The sequence below is a fragment of the Betta splendens genome, chromosome 2, assembly GCF_900634795.4.
Source record: "Betta splendens chromosome 2, fBetSpl5.4, whole genome shotgun sequence".
NCBI classification, from domain to species: domain Eukaryota; kingdom Metazoa; phylum Chordata; class Actinopteri; order Anabantiformes; family Osphronemidae; genus Betta; species Betta splendens.
Window position 1 is genome coordinate 4,877,163 of NC_040882.2, and position 20,532 is coordinate 4,897,694.

At 44.9% G+C, this 20,532-nt stretch overlaps 4 protein-coding genes across 5 annotated transcripts; all 4 read right to left on the reverse strand.

Annotated features, from left to right (window-relative positions):
• Window positions 1-4,355: 4,355 nt before the first annotated feature.
• Window positions 4,356-12,620, reverse strand: LOC114846299 (nectin-2-like). Of its 2 annotated transcripts, none has more exons than XM_029135156.2 (8): window positions 12,466-12,620; window positions 11,038-11,119; window positions 10,806-10,898; window positions 10,380-10,700; window positions 9,977-10,306; window positions 9,007-9,291; window positions 8,011-8,112; window positions 4,356-5,736 (listed from the first exon to the last, which is right to left on the reverse strand). In XM_029135156.2, the coding sequence occupies exons 3-8, from the start codon at window positions 10,861-10,863 to the stop codon at window positions 5,732-5,734; spliced, it is 1,101 nt and encodes a 366-aa protein (XP_028990989.1). In that variant the 5' UTR covers window positions 10,864-10,898; window positions 11,038-11,119; window positions 12,466-12,620; the 3' UTR covers window positions 4,356-5,731. The 2 variants fall into 2 exon arrangements, with proteins under 2 accessions (XP_028990989.1, XP_028990972.1); XM_029135139.3 differs by having other exon boundaries at window positions 11,038-11,122; window positions 12,466-12,616.
• Window positions 12,621-12,875: 255 nt separating this feature from the next.
• On the reverse strand, window positions 12,876-15,872 carry LOC114866401 (OX-2 membrane glycoprotein-like). Its single transcript, XM_029168109.3, has 5 exons — window positions 15,664-15,872; window positions 14,209-15,373; window positions 13,753-14,094; window positions 13,273-13,581; window positions 12,876-13,195 (listed from the first exon to the last, which is right to left on the reverse strand). Exons 2-5 carry the CDS (start codon window positions 14,261-14,263, stop codon window positions 13,086-13,088), a joined length of 816 nt encoding a protein of 271 aa, XP_029023942.2. The 5' UTR covers window positions 14,264-15,373; window positions 15,664-15,872; the 3' UTR covers window positions 12,876-13,085.
• Window positions 15,873-16,022: 150 nt separating this feature from the next.
• LOC114846328 (uncharacterized) lies at window positions 16,023-17,734 on the reverse strand. The gene is made up of 6 exons (XM_029135224.3): window positions 17,584-17,734; window positions 17,077-17,469; window positions 16,902-16,970; window positions 16,669-16,759; window positions 16,534-16,584; window positions 16,023-16,356 (listed from the first exon to the last, which is right to left on the reverse strand). Exons 1-6 carry the CDS (start codon window positions 17,636-17,638, stop codon window positions 16,230-16,232), a joined length of 786 nt encoding a protein of 261 aa, XP_028991057.1. The 5' UTR covers window positions 17,639-17,734; the 3' UTR covers window positions 16,023-16,229.
• A 68-nt stretch (window positions 17,735-17,802) lies between these two features.
• Window positions 17,803-20,251, reverse strand: LOC114846311 (uncharacterized). The gene is made up of 7 exons (XM_029135169.2): window positions 20,108-20,251; window positions 19,663-19,998; window positions 19,223-19,531; window positions 19,097-19,144; window positions 18,957-19,017; window positions 18,808-18,864; window positions 17,803-18,638 (listed from the first exon to the last, which is right to left on the reverse strand). Exons 1-7 carry the CDS (start codon window positions 20,160-20,162, stop codon window positions 18,497-18,499), a joined length of 1,008 nt encoding a protein of 335 aa, XP_028991002.1. The 5' UTR covers window positions 20,163-20,251; the 3' UTR covers window positions 17,803-18,496.
• Between the last annotated feature and the right edge of the window lie 281 nt (window positions 20,252-20,532).

Sequence of the window (20,532 nt, forward strand, 5' to 3'; positions counted from 1 at the left end):
AAAAAACTCACACAGGATAAACTAAGACAAATGAGCTGAATGAATAATTTAAATTTAATTTATATTAAAAAGTTACATATGAGGTTAAAAGGTTTAACAACTGTTAGATTGAGAGAATATATAATTCTGGGTCAGTAAATAATAATATTATATATAATATAATTACTCACATCATTTTCATGTCTACACACTGTGACATCAGCCTTATCTGAGCTCTATCACTTTATCTTATGTCCTTTATTAGTGATCTTAATCAGAACCGTTTACAGACCTTAATATTTTGATACTGGAGGAGACGACTTTACTTTACGCAGACCCAGAAGCAGCAGCGGTGCATTAACCACAGACATATATAGACCCCTATCTGACCTGAATTTCCAGTTTGGAGGACACAGGTGCAGCATGAAAAGCCCTTAAAGCTTTTACTATCATGTAATTAAATAAAAAATACATAAATAAAAATAAATAAATAAAAATGCATCATCTGTTTATGTTTTATAAAATGGTGCAGCATTAAAAGTATTTATAAAGATATTTAGTATTTAAAATACATCCAGCTGAGACTCACTGTAAGTGTCGAGGTAAAAGCAGGTTTGGACGGATCACGTCTGCACATCAGGACTGTTTTTATAGGTAACGTATTATATAATGATGCATTTAACAACTTATTGCCAGTACAGTCCTTCTGCCAGTAGCACCGCATTCTGTGCATCAGGGTCCCATCATGTTCCACCATGCAAGATAGTGGACAGTCTCTAGGGAAGGGAATTTGGACTGAGTCAGAATCAGAGAGAGATCCACAGGATAAGAGCAAGATACTTTAATGACATGAGCAATGCAAGATAATAACTCAGAGCAGAAGAAACACTCAATGTAAATCTAGAAATCAAAACACCTTTCTATGGAAACTGAAACACCAGAGCTGTGGAGCTGTGGAGCTGTGGCAGGGAAAGAGTGAGGCTGACAGAACACAATGCACCACTTACTTTAAGGGGTAACGCATGACTAACAGTAAAGTTCACAACCTAGAAGAGACATAGTGTCCAATGAACAACACATCAACAGGTCTCACATGAAGGCGCTTCCTGAAAGCATGTCCTTCAAAGTCCAACAGCCCTCTCCTCAGTGAATGATGGGATGGATGAGCATAAGAGGGAGGCTGAAGAGAAGGCGCAGGTGTGACGAGCTGTCCTGATTGGCTGATTGTGAGTCTGAGGGAAGGAGGGGCAGTGGGCCGGTCCAGAACACGGGCCTGTCATGCTGGAACAGAGGGGGAGAAACCCAACGGCTGCCACTGATCCTGACAGGTCCAGTCTCCCAGTCTGTCTGCCGTTAGAAGCCATTTTGTGCCATTGTTTCACCAATAGGCTGAAATATTTTCCAGATAACACTGACGCCACTGCCTGCAGCTGGGAGACGCTGAAACCAGGTAACACACTGATGCTCTGACACATCAAACCAAACGTCACGTGATGCTGAGCCCGTCCTCCTCGTCCTGCAGTGATCCTTCCCCACGTGCACCGCGTGACCGGCCTCATGGTGTTTGTCATCGTCCTCATCGCCGTGTGTGTGACGCCAAAGCGGGTCTGGAAAGGTGGGACTTTTCGTTCCCAGCACACGTGTACGCGCTCCCGTCGCTGTTGTGAGAACAGAAACTGAACGTGTGGTCTCTCCGTCTCAGCTTTCCACTGTGGACGAGGATCCAGGAAAGCAACAAACCCAAACCCCCAAACTGCTCAATATGAATCATTCAACATTCCTATTTATGAGAATGTGTTAGTACCCTGCTGAGGTAAATGCTGTTATTTTAAGGCTTTGATTCATGTTCATATTTATACATCACACTGACTTTTGTTTGTGTTTGTCTTGTGAAGAAAACTTGACATTTTGTGTATTTGAATTCCTGTAACTGGTGCCTTAATAAGACAGAAGTGAAATTTTGTACATATGAAACCACCGCTGAGGCCAAGTGTGAATCTGTGAGCGTGTGTGCAGCGTCACACATCTATAGGTAAATGGTTTTGCTTCCTGTACAGGTATCAATCGTGGTGCACACATCCGGTGCAAACGCCTCTTGGACACGTGATCCTCTGATGTATCGTGTTTGTGTTTTCACTGCTCTGTTGGTTGGGGTGAAGCGGCTCTCGCTCTCTGGCGTGACGTTTTGGGAACAGACCAGCCGTTAAGTAATGAACAGGAAGCACCATCAGACCGCAAGTCACGTAACCATGGTGTAAACACAGAAATGGAAGTTGGTTACAGTAGAAATGGAAATCATGAACTTTATGACCCAAACGCAGGACGTATAGGTTTTATTCAGTGTCGGTAACAAACAGGATTGAAGATCTATTCTATTAACACGTATTATTAAATATGAATGTGTGATAATGGATCAGATTGTTACTGCTGAACAGACTGTTTATCTCTCCACTGCTTTGCTCGGTTACACACTAGCTGCTGCAGCCACGCCTGGATCAGGTGTGTTCACTCAACTAGATGATGGAGGACACCAGTTCGCTCAGCGTTTATTCAGAACCTTGTCCTCATCAGGGTCGAGGGGGGGTGGAGCCGTCCCAGCAGCCACTGGGGCCGGAGGCCGAGGTGAAACCCAGCAGGGCAGTGGGGCCTGAGGATGGTGGGAAGCATTGTTCTGTTGCTGGAGATGAGTTTAAACTGATGATATATATGCTAGTTTTATAAATATAATGGAAATGCAAAACAGAGCAGACAGATGCATAATCTTACAAACCTCCATCACTGGACTCAAGTATGGTGAATAGGATGAAAGGCCCGTTAGAGCTGAATGTTGGTGAGATTCCAGGAAGGACGTCTTGCACATTCACTATGAGTCACCTTTAGCTTACAGGTGTTGAAGCGCGTGTTTTCTACAGGGGAAAACCTTCTTATTGTTTGATTTAAGCTCATCATGAGACCAGCTCTCTTCCACTCTGAATCCAGGAAATGACGCCTTTCGGTTCAGACTGAAACGCCTGAAGCTGAACAAGAACTTCTCACCACCTTGGTTCCAAAGGTCACGTTATTATAATGCGGAGCCGCTTAAATTATTGAATAAATTATGGGAAGCAATAGCTGTGATACATTTATATGAAGGTGGTGGAAAGGAAATTATAAAATGCAAAACAGACGCAGAAACACAAGTGGGTGCAGCGGTAAGTGGAGGTTTGGTGGCATGAAGCACGTGAAGCCGTGTGAGCTGTGGGATGTGATACCTGTGACGTGCATCGCTGCGTTGCCTGCACAATCTGGCTCCGGCACTCACACCCTGCACGCTCCAGTAGAGCTGCAAAGGAGGAAGTGTCCCTTCAGCAAGTTGGTGTATTTGTTGTGGATGTTATTCACTAGTCACAGGCTCCTGTGGGTGCAACAGTATACTCACAGTGTGGTGCTACAGTGAAAATGCGCAAACTGTGGTCAAAATGAGGAATTAAAGCTGAATCAGACAAAAAAAATACGTTTCTTTAGGTGTGGATTTCACTTTAAAGCAGGTTGAGCAATGTCGCCCCCTAGTGTCATAAAAGCCAAATTTCCCAGGCAACAAGCCAGAGGAAACGTTATCTCGTTAAAACAGCTTTAAATGCTTAAAAAAGGAAAGTGAGAGCATGAAATGGCTATTTTTTTTAAGTTTCATAATGTGTGATTGTTCAAACCACATAAGTACCAAAGCAAATACACACTGGCGGTTTTATTGTGGAGGTTTCCTCCAGATAAAATCTTAACAGTCAGTTTATTTGCTTTAGAGAGCTCACTGACGTTGTAAATGTTAATAAACCTGTCACTGACTCCTCCCAAGGAACACAGGAGCTACTGATTTGTCTTTCCTGCCTTTGTGAAGAAGGTGGAAACTGGAAGCGGAAACAGTGTAAGGAGTTTGAACATCACACCTTTCAAAACAGGATGCATTAAAAATACAAATGTACATGTAAATGTACTGTAGGTTGACTAAGTTAATTGTCATTTGTCAACATAGAGATCAAAACATGCTGACGCTATTTCTTTGCTTTAGAAATTGTACATTTACATTAATAATGAAATTATCAATATTGAAAAAGACTAGAAGTTCCAAAGAACTTGTTATTACTATTGTAAACAGAATGAACCTTGACTCACTGTTTCGGTGAAATACCTGCTACCGACAAAACTGTGTTAAGTTTATTTTGAAACTACGTGACGATGACTGGTCATGGATTACAGTCTTTGGACCACGCACACACTATAACCTTAACCTAGAGCCAAACAGTAACATAACTGGAGTGGGCTGTGGAGGAAATGAGTCTGTTACTGTAACTGTACCGCCCTCAGTCTCCAAGCGTCTCAACCCAACATGAGTTCAGATACGGAGTCACAGAGTCGTGTTTATTAAACATCAAAATGCATATTACAATATTACAAAGAGAAACAAAAGGGATAAAGGTTCAGCATTTATTCCTTCGTTGTGGGTCAGATCCACTCTGTGCCAGTAACAACAAACAAAATACTGTGAAAATGTGAAAATATGAGTTTTACAGCAGGTTTAGTGTATTTGGTGAGTTTCTATGTAGGATTTAAACATTACAACCCTCTATATATACAAATAAATGACTTCAGTACATGCTAATGTGTGAGCTTCAACAAAGTCCCTTTAATACTTCATAGGTTTTTCTACATATTAACTTCCCTGTAGTCTGTCACTGTAAGACTGACAAAGTCAAAACAAGACCAAATCTACAGTTTCACACGCACACACACACACACACACACACACACACACACACACACACACACACACACACACACACACACACACACACACCTGCTGCCCGCCTACCTGTGGTGGAAACCCTTTGCCTGCTCTCACTCGTAGATGACTTTATAATGAAGAAATCTGAATTAACATTTGACGGGTTTCATTGACGCACTTGTGAGGCGCTAAACTTTACAAACTCGCACATGACCAAAACCTCCTGTACAGATTTCACTCTGTGCACATTCTGCGCCACAGCTGCCATAAATAACCAAGCGTTTGTTCCATCAGCGTGAGTCAAGGGATGCTTCAGCAAACGGTTGGAGTTTAACCTCTGTCCAACCTTAAGTTGAACGTGTAGTTTCAATGCGGCGCTCAGGCTTCTAATCAACGTTGATGTGTGTTTAGCTAAAAATAGAGAGTTTCCAGGTGGGAAAAAGTCGCCAAACACTCATCATCACATCCTCCATGTACTAAATGTCAGTTAATATCTGATGACCCTTGTGGGTATTTGACTGTTAATTAGCTCACACCCACACAGTGTTGAGGCTCTGAGAAATAAAGTTGTAGGAAAGTCTAATCAACTTAACGTTCCTCCTAAATTATGCTACATGACATAATTATACACAATAAAAAAACATTTAGTAGTGATTTAAAGTTTGTCTGAAGGCCTTTTTTAAGAAATGTAGAAAACGTAAAATAAAAAAATAACTTATTCCACTCTTTAACACTGCTGTGTTGATGACTGAGTAACTGTGCCTTTCTTCTCCTTCTTCTATGACAAGAGTAACTAGCGGTAAATACTGTGCCTGTAGCTTTGCGGCTTGTTTCTGGACTAGCAGGATCGGCCCAGCTCGTAAAAGACAGAACCAGCGGCGTTGGATGGGCTCTGCTCCCGTCCTCCGTGTGCGCGGTGCTGAGCAGCTACAGTAGGTCCGGCTCAGAGCGCCGCTGGACCTGGATCAGAGCAGCAGAGACGCCGGCGCCCAATCAGTCTGGGCACAAACAGACACACAGAGTTAGACCAGGGCCACCACATCTAATGCCACGTTTCTGTCCTTCGTCATCTGTCCACACGTCCTGTTGGGCTGTGAAACACACAACCTCCCTGTAATTACAGCAGTGAAAGGAAGAGCAGCTGATTGAGTCTTCAAACCATCTAGACACTTTCCAAGGAGTCCTACTGTGACATTAGCAGCAGAAAGTGTTGAGCAGAGTTTATCCCATCCTGTTTATGTTGTGGCTTAATTACAAGGTTGTATTGATAAAGACACACACACACGCACACACACACACACACACACACACACACACACACACACACACACACACACACACACACACACACACACACACACACACACACACACACCAAATGGTCCACACAGGTCTGAACACACCACTCGCCTGAAGTAATGAAGCACTGCAGGAATTCCAGCATAAATTGGTGTCTGCCGCTCCTCACTGTGCATGTGGCAACAATGTGAGCGATGCAGGCGTCACTGTAAAAAAGGCTACAGTGTCGATGCTGAATGAAGTCATGCAGCCTAAAACCCAAAGCAATGAACAAAGTTTGTTTGCAACCAGCAGGTGTCTCCTTTATCAGCATATTGTGTCAGTGCTCAGTGAAGCTGTGGCTTCATGGGGTTAAACCTTCCACTCTAATCTCTGAGGAACCGTCCGTGTTGTCGTACGTTTCGTTTCATGACTCAAAGTCCTAGTGTATTTGTGCCGGACCGGATGAGCTCACTCCCCTGCGCTTCCTGCAGAGCAGCGATGGACGGTGCCACTGAAAACATGTGCTTTCATGAGCAAACGCCTCTTATCTGCGCTCAGCTTCCGGCCCCGTTCGCTCGTGCTCGTCTGAACCGGGCCACGGTTCACGGGAACACGGACGCAAATAGAGCGGCTTTACTGGAAGAGCCTCCGCCGCTTCCCCAGGCCCGGCCACGCCCACACATGCCAGCGTGCGGCCGCGGCGCAGCCACTCAGTGGGTTCAGAGCAGCCAAAATAAAGCCTCCGTCCACACAGTGCTGGTTGTTGGCAAACTAGTGCAAGAGGCGTCTGTCAAGGAAGTATGTGGTGATTAAAGAGTTAAACGGAGGTCAGCTCCAAATAAGGAGCCGTGGTCCATTTGCATCCTCAGCTACAGCTACACAACAATGTGAGTGTCGTCACAGTAAAAGCGTGCTGTTGTGTGTCCGTTAGTCCAGTGTGAGAGGGGGTGTTGCCCCCCCCCCCCCGCGGTGCCGAGGATTAGGCTGAGAAAGAGGCGCTTTTCTTCTGGCTGCTCACTCCACACAATCAGCGCCGCCACTTGTTATTCTGCTCAGGAGCCACGGAGTTGGAAAACGCACAGACTCTTCAAGCACGCGGAAGGTTTCTATTTCTGTATGGAGCCAGATGCAAAAGACGCCCCTGGTGCAACACAACGCTATCAATCACACGCACACAGAGTATTACAGTTAGCGAGTAGAATAAAGCACAAACACTAAATCAGCAGTGACTGAGGCCTTTGTTGTGTGTGACCTCTGTGGGCGAACGTTGGTTTTGGAGTGAATGAGACGAGGCCACAGCGAGAGAAGGAATGAAGAGCATGTGTGAGCGCTTTCTGACTTCACATCAGGAAAACCTGAACGCAACGCGTTGCCCCTGACGCTCTCATCTGAGCAGACAAAGACGAGGAGGAGCGGGAGGAAACGCATCAGTCCTGCTTCCAGCTCCTGCTCTGCTCTGCTTAGAAACGCTGCTTCCATGCGAGGCAGCCGTGGGACGGGCCTGAACCTCACACAGGCCACACTTTTGTTTTTCTCCCCTTTGTTCGCGTCGGCCAATGCTCCCGTCCCTCCGCTGATACACTCAGGTTTCCTGCCTCTGCTCTGTGGACGCAGGACCGATGCTGGAGAGGAAGTGGGCGGTCGAAAGGTGGGACCGAGCGGCGTCAGTGCCCATTAGCAGCCAGGATGTCCTGCCCTTATGTAACCAGCAGAAATATGAACGCTTCATCATAATCACTACAGTCAACAGAGGCCGTCCAAACTGCAACACAAACAGGGCTCTGAGCAGCGGCCGTCACGGCAGCGCTGGGCGGAAGAATGTTAGAGCGCTCGGCTTGTTTGCACAGATGTAGTTGCCAGTTTTGTCTTTGCACCGGCGACCTTAAAGGCCACAAACCACATTCAGACGCTATCACAACAACAAAAGCAGCATTTTCCACACCAGGCTATCATTTTCTACGTTGCTCCGGCAGAGAATCGGTCGGACTCACCGTTGACGCAGACGAAGCACTTGCAGAGACACACACACAGACAGAGGAGGAGAACCGCCGCCACCCCACACACCGAGAGCAGGATCACCATGGCCGGACCCACTGTGGAGCACACACACACACACACACACACACGCACACACACACACACACACACACACACACACACACACACGCACACACGCACACACGCACACACGCGCACACACACACACACACACACACACACACACACACACGCACACACGCACAAACGCGCACACACACACACACACACACACACACACACACACGCACGCACGCACTCACGCACGCACACACACACACACACACACACACACACACACACACACACACACACACACACACGTCCTCAGAGCAGGGTTCATGAGCTGCCGATGGAAATCATCTGGACTAAACATGGGATAAAGGAGCTACAGAAATAACATTCCTGTCATATAAATATCGTTTTCCCGTACACAGACATTACAGGAGTCGGGACCCCATCAAAGCAGCCATAATGACTCACGACTAAAATAGACTACGCTCGTGGACACAGCAGCTTTCGTTGGAGTATGGAAAGCAGAACTGGCAACATACACAGACTGACATGGTGGTTTTATGGATTATACAATATGACAGAGTCCATAAAAACCCTGACAGTTGAATTGCAACATTAGCTTATTAGCTTATCACTGTTTGAAAGTATTGAAACTGTTTAAAGAAACAAATAAAATGTCTCTTTACTGGACTGATGCGATCGTTTAGATGGATCTTTGGGGCCGATGTCTATACAGAGTCAGGAACGGTTGCCAAGTCCTGCTTTTCAGGGGGTTTCTGGAGAGTTAGCTCATGAGCTGAGGCATGTTTAATGGAAGCAGTAATAACAACCATGTCTCAAACATTAAATTATAGGTGCTGGTGCTGCTGTCTCCTGTTCAAAGCTTGTTTCTATTCATTCCCATCCTAACACAACACTGTTCATCAGCTCCTCACTGTTTGCGTAGAGCGACACCGCCAGAGGCTTCTCCAAACCCCGGTGGTGCACGATGCACTTGACATAGAGGTCGCTGAGCAGCCCCGACTGGTAGAGCAGCGTGCTGGTCACCACCGTGGTGCCGTCGCCCTGCGGGTACTCTGATGAGACGGGCGGCCCCAGAGTCCGGTTGTCACCGCCGACGTTCCACGTGATCTCGGCCGCGGGGCGAGACTGGGCCGTGCAGTTGGCCTCTGTGACCCCGGACGGCGAGGTCACAGAGGTCACCTCGGGTTTGGGTAGAACTGCAGAGACACGGATTGAGGTTAGATTCATTATTTGATGTTTTTCATTCTTATCAGCAGCTTCTGGTGATTATTATTAACACAGAGCTCCTCTGTCGTCATAATGGAGACACAGCATCAGAGCACATCACCCGTCACAAGGACACAATGACACACTGGAAGCAGAACCCAGACAGACGACAGAGGCCCAGCAGCTTTTACCGACTCTGGACGTTTGTGTGTCTGGGTCTTTGGCTCCATCGGCTCAGACAAAAGCGGAGCTTGTTCAGCAGAGCGAGAGGGACGTTCACACAGCAGCACTGAGGCCCAGTGTCTGGGGAAACAGAGAGCCACTCATCCGCTCGGCCTTCGCCCACATGAATCACCCCCGTCTGCCTCAGTGACACCCCTCCTTCTGTTGACATTATCACTCACAAAACACACAAGGGAGCAGAGACACAGCATTTTTGGCTTCTGGAGTTACGCTCTGGCGTCACCTTGTGATTTACACCTCGCACACAGAGGGAGAGAGGACGGGGTTAAGTGTTTGGAGCAGAACCCAAGAACCGTCTCCACTGGTGGTCGGAGCAGACGTTTAATGAGCCGGTCCACACACACACACACACACACACACACACACACACACACACACACACACACACACACACACACACACACACACACACACACACACACACACACTCACCGTACACAGAGAGGCAGGCGGTGCTGCTCCTCTTGCCTCCCGGGTAGGTGTGAAACTCGCAGGTGTAGCAGGCCTCGTCCTCCGTCCTCACCGGCCCAATGCTCAGCCGGCTGTCGCCCAGAGTTCTGCTGAGGCCGAGGCGCTGTGCGAAGGGCTCGTGCACCTTGTGGTGGCCTCTCTTGGTGTAGGAGGCCAGCAGCGTGGTGTCGCCCTGCTCCGCCGTCTTCCTCCACAGCACCTGCTCCACGTTCTCGGGCAGGCTGTACCAGCAGGACAGGGTCGCGGACCTCCCGCCCACGGCCGTCTTGTTGCCCTCCACGTGCACTTTGCCTGAGACGAAGGCAGCCCTCATGTTGGTAATGTGGAGAATCTTCTACCAAACCTCCCGGCAGCTCCGACTCACCGGTGACCGTGACGCAGGTCCGGTTCCTTTGCTGACCTGTGGGGTAAACGTCGAAGACGCAGCTGTAGCAGCCCTCGTGCTCGGGCCGCAGCTTCCTGATGGTGATGTAGCTGCCTGTGCTGTGGTGGGCGCTGAGCTCCACGTCGGCCTCCTGATGGCTGACGCGCACGGGAGCGCTTTGCACGTACGACAACAGCGCCTTGCGCTTGTGGAGCCAGCGCACCTGATGCAGAGTGGCGCCTGCCGCCAGCGTGACGTTGCAGCCGAGGGTGAGGGGCTGACCCGCCTCGGCGGTGAGGCCCGGGACGGCGACAACATCAGCTGACGGGCGACAGACAGACGCAAGAGGCCGCTTGAGTCAGAGACGAGAGCTCAGACGGACTGATGATAACATGATGGAGGTACAGTCCATCGAGTGAAACGCACCGTGCGACCTGGAGACGAGCATCCAGAGCAGCAGACACAGGAGGCTGGACCCACACATGGCCCCGGAGCAGAACCGACTCCCTGACCCAGTAGCTGCACGCACACACACACACACACACACACACACACACACACACACACACACACACACACACACAGCTCTAACAGTTTGCACAGGTGCAACCAATCAAGCATGAACCAAGAGGCTGCAGTGAAGGCGCTGGTTCTGTACCTCTGCCTGGTGGACGTGTGTTCGGAGCAGTGGAGCTGCTGCTGCTCAGCACAGTCGTAGCTGCATCTTAGTGGAGCCCTGTCTGCTGTGGAGGGACACATGAGGTCAGAGGTCACAGTAGCGATGATAGCATTGCTTTAACGTTACATCTGCTGCATTAATGGCGTCACTCTAAAACTTGTTGCCATGGTAATGCATCCTGTAAGCATCATCACAAACAGATGCTGATTAAGGAAACATCACCTGGGGGCTCCTGGTGATTTTATGCTGCTCCTGTAATCACATAATCACCTGAAAAAACAGCAAGCGGCCACTTTGCTGTCTAGACGGCGCCAAACCCTGAGGTTTCACAACCGATACCTGAGGTCTAACCTCAAGGAAATTAAATGAAGGCCTGATGATGATGCAGGAAGGGACGAGGTGATGAAAGTTAAGCATGAGGGTGTGACAAAGGCTGTCAGCGTAAACCTACTCACTACCTGTGCTAGGATCAGTTCAGGGCTCTGCATCCTGAAAGCAGCAGGAAACAGAAGAAACTGGCCTTTGATCGAGAAGGTGGATCTTGAGAAAAAGAAACCGAGCTAAACCACAAGAACAGACCAGGTTGAGGACTTTATGGCTGTTGTTGCTCTTTTACAGCTCCAGACATCTGGCTTCAAACACTCAGCCTGCTCCTGTTGGGCAACGGTTGAACCTCTCATCCACCACAAAAATGCAGCTCATGCTTGAGAGCAGACTGGTGTAAAGGCCACAACAACGTCTGTCAATCAATCAAAAGCTGGCTTTTAATTTTACACTCCAACACAAACAACAATAAAGTCTCTTTAATGAATGTGGACTGCTTTGATAGTTTTTAGTCTCTGGGGGTAGAAGGCTTTAAAAGCAGGTTGAACCCAATCTGAACAATGTTTAATGTGCAGTGATGGAGTGAGACCAGGCTGGCAGCCTACATCCTAAAGCTAAACCTATATCCAGATGTGCATCGAACATGTTGGCCACAGCTGGTTCAGTCCCAGAAGACGGAACAGAGGCATGGACTGCATATAAGTCTATTCTCCTCAACTTATTCATGGCGAAAAACAAAGAATAAGAGACACTAAATAAAGATCCTTAAAAATATGTGGAGGCAAAGTTAGCAAAGTTTGTTACATAAAGTCAAATAACTAATAATAAATAACTAATTAATAAATAATTAATAATAAATAATTAACTTTGCACTAACCACTTATTGAAACACTTAGAAGCGTTAAAAGTTATTTAACACATACGCATAATAATATACAGGTATGGTTCATTATTAGTATTAGTGTTAGTACAGGTTTGTGCACATTACCGGATTAAATGCGCACAGATCAACCCAAAGCTGAGTCATAAAGTGAATTCAAGGTTGGATGAATTGTGTTAGGATGGTTTCGTAGGTGAACGTACCCGCGGACTGATGATGGAAGCTTTCTCTCGGTCCTGGAGATGCTCGCTGCGCTACAGATCCAGTGAAAGTGGAGCGGACTGATCCATGGACCGTGAGTTAAGCGGAGAGCGAGCGGTGAGGAGTTGGTGTTAACTTCGCTGGAGTCTCTGACGTCAGACTGAGCCTACAGAGACCTCCTGTGGTCAGGATGCTCTACTGCTGCTGAAAAGACGCTGTTCTCCACAAACCACTGGAGGCGCAACTTTTGCGCAACTCGCCAGATTAAAGAACAAAACAAACATGAATTTTTACAACTTTAATTTTGGTGTATCCTTTTTTCACTTTTTCATCTTTTCTACCCGTTTTAGTCTTTTATTTGTCTTTTCCTTTTCCTACTTTTGCTGTACTTTGTACTGTTTCTACTCAGTGGTGCTGAAATGAGAGACATTGAGCAATTGGATTGTTCCCGTATGAATGTGTCATCATCCTTTATTTTCACAGTTCAAACAGACACAGACTGAGCTGTTTCTAGGGGTTTTATGAATTTAACAGGGACGACTGCTGCAACACAACCACAAACAACAATGGCTTTAAAAATAACTATATTACTTAAAGCTATTTCAAGAGCAGGAAAAAGTGGTTAGAGACTTTCATAACGCAAACAAAGAACTGAAGTGGTTGTGAGAAGAAAATATGAGATCATTAACTTGCTGTTGCTGCTGCTTTCGGATCTTGAGTCCTCATCAATCCCTGAAAAGAGAAGCTGAATTATGAGACTGATAGAGAATCTAAACGTGCATGAATCAGTGTTTGGACGTGTTTCTCACCATCTGCAGACTTTGGTTCAACCTCAGTAATATTCATAAACACCACTTTCTGAGGACCAGAGGGGACTCTCACTGCACATCCAACCTGTGTGCCGTCGCCATGGAGACCAGACAGCACAGCTGTCTTGGTGACAGTGAGTGTGTTGTTGGCGTTGGTGACAGTGACGGTGCTGTAGTGGGAGAAGTAGAGGTGCTGCTGTGTGACAGTCAGTGTTACTGTGGGAGCAGGTCGAGCTGTGACTGAGCAGGAAACAAGGGACTCTTCAGAAGAGTTGGATCCTCTGACATGAAGAATGGGCTCATGAAGCTCTGAGGACACATACATCACAGAGGAGTAAGGTCACACACACACACACACACACACACACACACACACACACACACACACACACACACACACACACACACACACACACACACACACACACACACACACACACCACAGAATGAAAGTAAAATCATGTTTTCTCAGGTTCTTACCACAGACTTTGAGGCAGGTTCTTCCTTTAAACGCTCCTTCAGGGTAGGTGTTAAACAGACACAGGTAACAACCTTCATCCTGCTCTGTCACACTGCTGATAACTATGGAGCTGTTCTGTAGTTCAGTAACTTTAAACTTCACTTTATTTCTAAAATCAGGATCCACTCTTTGGCCAAACTTATTGTAAGTTGCCACATTCTTGTCAACATAAGGTAAAACTTTCTGCCACGTGACTTGAAGAACATCTTTAGATTCTGTGAGCAAACAGCTGAAATGAGCCTCTTCTCCCACAGCTGCCGTCACCGTCTGATGAGTCTGAATGGGAGATGTTGGATGAACATCTGCAGAGAGGAAGAGGAAGTTATAACAGATCAATCACAAGCCTTATAGACAAAAAATAAGCTTCAGTTTTTCATTATTATGTTTTTATTATAGACTTATTTAGTCACTCCTACCTTTTGTAAACACTCCCAGCATTAACAGCACACATAGGACTACACCGTTTTCCATTGTTCCTTCATTTGCGCCAAAAATTCAAACTTCTCTGGACTTTGTCCAGGTACAGGTGGACCGAGATCTCCACAGGTTGGTAAAATATATGAAAAGTTATCAGTAGAAATTATAAATACACCTTTAGCCCGTATGGACATGAATGGATTCAGTGTGATCTTCACACAGATGGCTGCTATTTTTAAAGCCTTTGTTTTCCTGTAATCATTGGTATTAACAGATCATATTAACTCTTCACCCCTGTTGCAGTGGAACAGTCCGCTACGTACACTACACCTTAGACAGAGTCGAACCAAGTTACAGTACTTTCACTTTCAATTTTAATGCCGAGATTCATTTCGTTGGTAGATTTTCATGTTTGTTTATAATTGTTGCCCAACACTCAATCGACCCCACTTCACTCAGTATAAATAATGGCGTGTGGTCAGGTGTAGATTAAATAGTGCAGACTTTATCAGTTTCTTAAAAGACAGCACTGTCCCCCTGTCACACATCCCCAGACATCTGATAGTCCCTGGCACTGTTGTTCCTTGTGCTGAAGGATTCGCAAAGCCCTTAGTGGAACACCGCACACAGTCATGCTAGGGTTAAACTAGTGTTCTTATGGCCTGAAAAGGTTCAAAACGATGTTTTAGTGTTTCTACATTGGTTTTTTACATCACGGCTTATAATGATCATGTTCTGATGCCAAGCTACTGTAAGACAGCTCAATACACCATAAAAGCACAGTTACAAATGCTGTGCTTTAAACTTTTGTTCTTATGGCCTGAAAAGGTCCAAAACAATGTTTCAGTGTTTCTGCATTGGTTACTAATATTACAGCTTATAATGGTCATGCCGTGGCTTAACCTAGTCTTCTTATGGCCTGAAAAGCTCCAAAACGATGTTTTTTTAAATTTTTTTTATAAGCGGTCGTGCCGTGGTTTAAGACACCGCAATATAATTTGGCCAAACTTATTGAAAGTTGCTACATTCTTGTCAACATCAGGTAAAATCTTCTGCCACGTGACTTGAAGAACGTGTTTAGGTTCAGTGAGCAAACAGCTGAATGAGCCTCTTCTCCCACAGCTCCCATCACAGTCTGATGAGTCTGAACCTGAGACCTCACACCTGTGGAGGAAGCGAATGTTAAAGGCAGTTAGTTTGTGTCGATTCAAACAGAATTTTTATTAAACTCTCACAAAACTCATCGAATGCAGTAGTTTCAAAGTGAAAACAAAACTTTATAAAGGTAGTTTTGGTATTTACCAACTACAGTAACTATGCTACTGGTCGGCTGTACCTGATGCAAATGTTAAAACAACGTTATTAAGTAACAAACATTGGTGGCTCTAGTATTAGTTACTGTAGCTGTAGGGTATAAAGTTAAAAACAAGTAAAACAAGATATCACTTTCTTACCTGTGAGACAAAGTCCAAACACAAGAATCAGACATGACATTGCACCGTTCTCCATGGTTCCTGCAGGTCTCAATCCTCTCTGGTGGTAAATCAAAATCACTAGAACCGATGATTAACAGTAAGAGACATGGACCAAGTGATGCAGTAACTAGTGAATATACTGTAGATACAGCACTTAAACTATGAAGCAATCACATGACAGTGAAAAAAAGAACTAAGTGGAAAGAAAGTTTTGTTTCTGCTTTTTCTTAAAATGTTTTCTTCCAGGTCTCAAAATGAAATGTCAGCATTTCCTTCAACGAATCAACAAGGTTAAACAACCCAGTGTTTCCAGCTGAATATGGAAAAAAAGATCAAAGGAGTATTGAAAATATTTATTAATAAAAAGAATTAAAAGATAAATATCTACAATCAACACAATACAGATATTACAAAACAAGGTTTATGTGGGTATGAGGTACTTTATTTACATTGTGGTGAACAGTATATTTACTGGAGCTGCAGCATTGTTTGGACGTACATTGAACACCTTCGTGTTGACAGATGAAATTTACTCTGTTGCGATATCAACTTGGGTCAAACAGTTTTCGTGAACACTTCACTGGTTTGGATGATTTGCTGCCTCCTCCTGGAGTTTTCTTCACAGACGATCGTTGCGTGATGTGATCGTTTTTCATAAAAGGCGTCAGGACCCTTCAGGCAAAAAACAAACGTCAGTCATTTGTCAGTTTGACAATTTGTAACGTTTACCAAGAAGCTTGGTTTGTTCACGTTTGTTTATGTGATGAATGAACAATGTAACAGAGAGCTCAACAGCTTCAAGCAGCAGAACAGAGACGACAAAGGAGAAACTGTATGAAAATGTCTCACTCGCTGTGGGTCTGGTCTGTCTTTACTGGTGTCTTGCTCTTCTCAGAGTTCCTGTGTAATGGAAAAAAGTTCAGTTATTAATAAATGCAGTTTAATCATAAAATAGTTAAGTCAGGTATAAACTAAATGTAAAACCTGATGTTTTTCAGCCTGAACACGAGGAAGATGACTGCAGCAAAGACACACGCCATCAGCAGGACACACAATGTAACGGCCCAGACGACACCTGTGGGAGTAACAGAAAAAAGACACTCCTACAGTATATAAACTGGCAACAGTGACTAGATCCTGACAGAGAACCACACTCTGGGGCTAAAAAAGGAACATTGCATAAAAGCTCTGCATCAGCGTGTGGTTGTGTTTCTCACCACGATCGAACACAACAGTCTCATCAGTGGAGTTGGACTGTTGCACACGTGGTCCGGGCTCATGCAGCTCTGTCAACACACGGACCAAACACATCATTGAGTGTCATGGGGTCGTTATGTTTCTGCCTCTCTGTCTGAAGCAGCGCATACGGCTCTGACGGGTAACGTTGTGCACCGTGTCTGTGGCGCTCACTGAGTGGAACCTGCAGCTGGAGAGCCCTGACGCGCAGCTGCAGGCAGGTCCTGGCAGACAGCGCCCCCTCGGGGTAGGCGTTGAACAGGCAGCGGTAGCAGCCTGCGTCCGCGCCCGTCACGCTCCTGATCACCAGAGAGCTGCTCTGCAGCCCCCCGCCCCCGATGGCCACCTTGTCCCTGAAGTCAGGGTTCACCCTCTGGCCAAAGTACTTGTTGCAGGTGGCGACGTTCTGCTCCCCCTCGGGGAGAAGCTTCTGCCACGTGACCTGTAGAACGTCTTTAGATTCTGTGAGCAAACAGCTGAAATGAGCCTCTTCTCCCTCAGCTGCCGTCACCGTCTGATGAGTCTGAATGGGAGATGTTGGATGAACATCTGCAGAGAGGAAGAGGAAGTTATAACAGATCAATCACAAGCCTTATAGACAAAAAATAAGCTTCACTTTTTCATTGTTATGTTTTTATTATAGACTTATTTAGTCACTCCTACCTTTCGTAAACACTCCCAGCATTAACAGCAGACAGAGGACTACACCGTTTTCCATTGTTCCTTCATTTGCGCCTAAATTCAAACTTCTCTGGACTTTGTCCAGGTACAGGTGGACCGAGATCCCCACAGGTTGGTAAAATATATGAAAAGTTATCACTAGAAAATATAAATACACCTTTAGCCTGTATGGGACATGAATGGATTCAGTGTGATCTTCACACAGATGGCTGCTATTTTTAAAGCCTTTGTTTTCCTGTAATCATTGGTATTAACAGATCATATTAACTCTTCACCCCTGTTGCAGTGGAACAGTCCGCTACGTACACTACACCTTAGACAGAGTCGAACCAAGTTACTTTCACTTTCAATTTTAATGCCGAGATTCATTTCGTTGGTAAATTTTCATGTTTGTTTTGTATGTTCAAAGTCAAAAATGGTTTTATAACATATGGAAATGTTGAAAATGTTGGCTGTGAATTTTATGTCCAACAATAAAAAACAGGGATCTATATGTTGAAAAGCTGTGTAATAACAGTTCACATACCTAATGTGAATAAAAGTATATTTGATCTCGATCATAAGCTATTTTAATTGGAGAAATTTGGCTTTGATCGGAATTATACACTTGTAGAGACATAAACATTTATATTTGCTAGTTTACAAAATCAAAGTTATAGTTATAATATTTTAGTTTCATACGATTGTATACTCCTATACTCCTCAGTAAATAAACACATGTCTAAATGTCTAAATAAATAGACATTCTGTAACAGTTGGGAATTGATGACGTCTGATTATTAAGCATGCAGAAAACAGCAGAACAAAACGAGTCAAAGTGAACACTGAAGCTGTTGCCAGTGTCACAGTAGACGTACTGCTGTGTACACACTGTGTACATGCTGTGTAGTTGTGGTCAGACTGTGTGTTCATTAGCAGCAACGTCTTCAGGCTCCTTCTCTGTCATTAAAGTCTTTGAACTGGTGCCTTGTTGGATTTCCTCAAATTCAGTCTGTTTCTTTTTTTCACTGTTCTGCTTGATTAAAGACAGTTGAGTCCTAAAGATACAATAAACAGTATCATTACATCATAAATACTCTTGTTACCAATAACAACTATAATAAAATGAATGCAGGTTTACAGAATGTATATTAGTATGTAAAAAAATAAATATCCTTTTTTAATAATGTAACAATGTTTAATATTGTATATAAATATATGTCTTACTCAGCAGGAGGATCTTCACTGTTAGGTTTAGTCAACCTCTTTATCTTCTGTGACAAACTGGTGATTTAAGAGCAGTTAGAAGAAAACAATCATTCACCATTTCTCATCAGCTGATAAACAGCGACGCAGGAAGTGATTTCTAGAAATACCTCTTCTTATTTCTTAATATGAGCAGGACAATGATGACGGCAGCGAGACAACCACAGGACACTATAAGCAAAACACAGACACCAGTGTCATCACCTCTACAATATGAAGCAACGTGTGATCTATGTGAACATGGACGTACTCAGATATTTGTTTTGTGGATCTGTGGATCTGGATTTTCTCACAAACACTGAAAAAGAGAAACTGAAGCATCAGACTGATAAAGAATCTAAACGTGTATGAATCAGTGTTTGGTCGTGTTTCTCACCATCAGTAGACTTTGGTTCAACCTCAGTAATATTCATAAACACCTCTTTCTGAGGACCAGAGGGGACTCTCACTGCACATCCAACCTGTGTGCCGTCGCCATAGCAACCAAACAGCGCCACAGTGGTGGTGACAGTGAGTGTGTTGTTGGCGTTGGTGACAGTGACGGTGCTGTAGTGGGAGAAGTAGAGGTGCTGCTGTGTGACAGTCAGTGTTACTGTGGGAGCAGGTCGAGCTGTGACTGAGCAGGAAACAAGGGACTCTTCAGAAGAGTTGGATCCTCTGACATGAAGAATGGGCTCATGAAGCTCTGAGGACACACACATCACAGAGGAGGAAGGTCACACACACACACACACACACACACACACACACACACACACACACACACACACACACACTGTTGACATGAACCACAGCCGTCATGTTACTGGTTTTTACCATAGACTTGAAGGCAGCTTGTTTCAGACAGATCTCCTTCATCGTAAGTGTCAAACACACAGCGATAGCAGCCTTCATCCTCGTCCGTCAGGTTCCTGATAACTATGGAGCTGTTCTGTAGTCCAATATGTTCAAACTCCACTTTGTCTATAAAGTCAGGATCTAATGTTTTATTAATGTTGTTGTAAGTTGTGAGGTTCTTGTCAACATCAGGTAAAATTTTCTGCCACGTGACTTGAAGAACGTCTTTAGATTCAGTGAGCAAACAGCTGAAATAAGCCTCTTCTCCTACAGCTGCCATCACAGTCTGATGAGTCTGTATTAGAGAGGTTAGACCTGCAGACAGTGAATAGAAACTATTTGTAACCTTAGGTAACCTAACACACACACACACACACACACACACACACACACACACACACACACTATCTTATTTCTGTCTTACCTTTGTGACAGACTCCCAGCACAATTAGAAAACAAATCACTGCACACGTTGCCATCTTCACTTCATATGTTCAAAGTCAAACTGTCAGTGTTGATGCTGTAAACACATGCAGATGACTTCCTGGTAAGATGATCTCTGTGGTGCTGAGCAGACTCACAGTCAGCGACTCATATGAGCAAATAAAGCATGCGTTGCTTTAAAATATGAAATATTACTTAGTATTATGAGTTTTAAATGAAGTATAGAGCACATTCCCAAATCAATAAATCAACAAAATAGTAACTATTACTAATTACTTACTATTATTCCAAAAGGTGCTGTATAACATTAACATACTGTAACGTCACTATAGCAACAACAGTGATCTTGTGTTTGGGGCTGAAGTGTATCTGTTCCTATGTTATTGTATAAACAGGGCAGGAAGC

Excerpts from the sequence above, each read along its gene's own strand:
- LOC114846311 (XM_029135169.2), bottom strand. The coding sequence starts at position 20,162 with ATGGCAACGTGTGCAGTGATTTGTTTTCTAATTGTGCTGGGAGTCTGT. Across the intron at positions 19,532-19,662 it reads AAGCTGCCTTCAAGTCTATG|AGCTTCATGAGCCCATTCTT; the intron begins GTAAAAACCAGT and ends GTGTGTCCTCAG. Across the intron at positions 19,018-19,096 it reads TCCACAAAACAAATATCTGA|TGTCCTGTGGTTGTCTCGCT; the intron begins GTACGTCCATGT and ends TTTTGCTTATAG.
- LOC114866401 (XM_029168109.3), bottom strand. The coding sequence starts at position 14,263 with ATGGAAAACGGTGTAGTCCTATGTGTGCTGTTAATGCTGGGAGTGTTT. Across the intron at positions 14,095-14,208 it reads GCTGGGAGTGTTTACAAAAG|ATGTTCATCCAACATCTCCC; the intron begins GTAGGAGTGACT and ends TCCTCTCTGCAG. Across the intron at positions 13,196-13,272 it reads TGAACCAAAGTCTGCAGATG|GGATTGATGAGGACTCAAGA; the intron begins GTGAGAAACACG and ends TTCTCTTTTCAG.
- LOC114846328 (XM_029135224.3), bottom strand. The coding sequence starts at position 17,638 with ATGGAAAACGGTGTAGTCCTCTGTCTGCTGTTAATGCTGGGAGTGTTT. Across the intron at positions 17,470-17,583 it reads GCTGGGAGTGTTTACGAAAG|ATGTTCATCCAACATCTCCC; the intron begins GTAGGAGTGACT and ends TCCTCTCTGCAG. Across the intron at positions 16,357-16,533 it reads ACAGACCAGACCCACAGCGA|GGTCCTGACGCCTTTTATGA; the intron begins GTGAGACATTTT and ends TTTTGCCTGAAG.
- LOC114846299 (XM_029135156.2), bottom strand. The coding sequence starts at position 10,863 with ATGTGTGGGTCCAGCCTCCTGTGTCTGCTGCTCTGGATGCTCGTCTCC. Across the intron at positions 10,701-10,805 it reads GCTCGTCTCCAGGTCGCACG|CTGATGTTGTCGCCGTCCCG; the intron begins GTGCGTTTCACT and ends GTCGCCCGTCAG. Across the intron at positions 8,113-9,006 it reads GGTGTCGCTCTACGCAAACA|TGGGTCCGGCCATGGTGATC; the intron begins GTGAGGAGCTGA and ends TGTGCTCCACAG.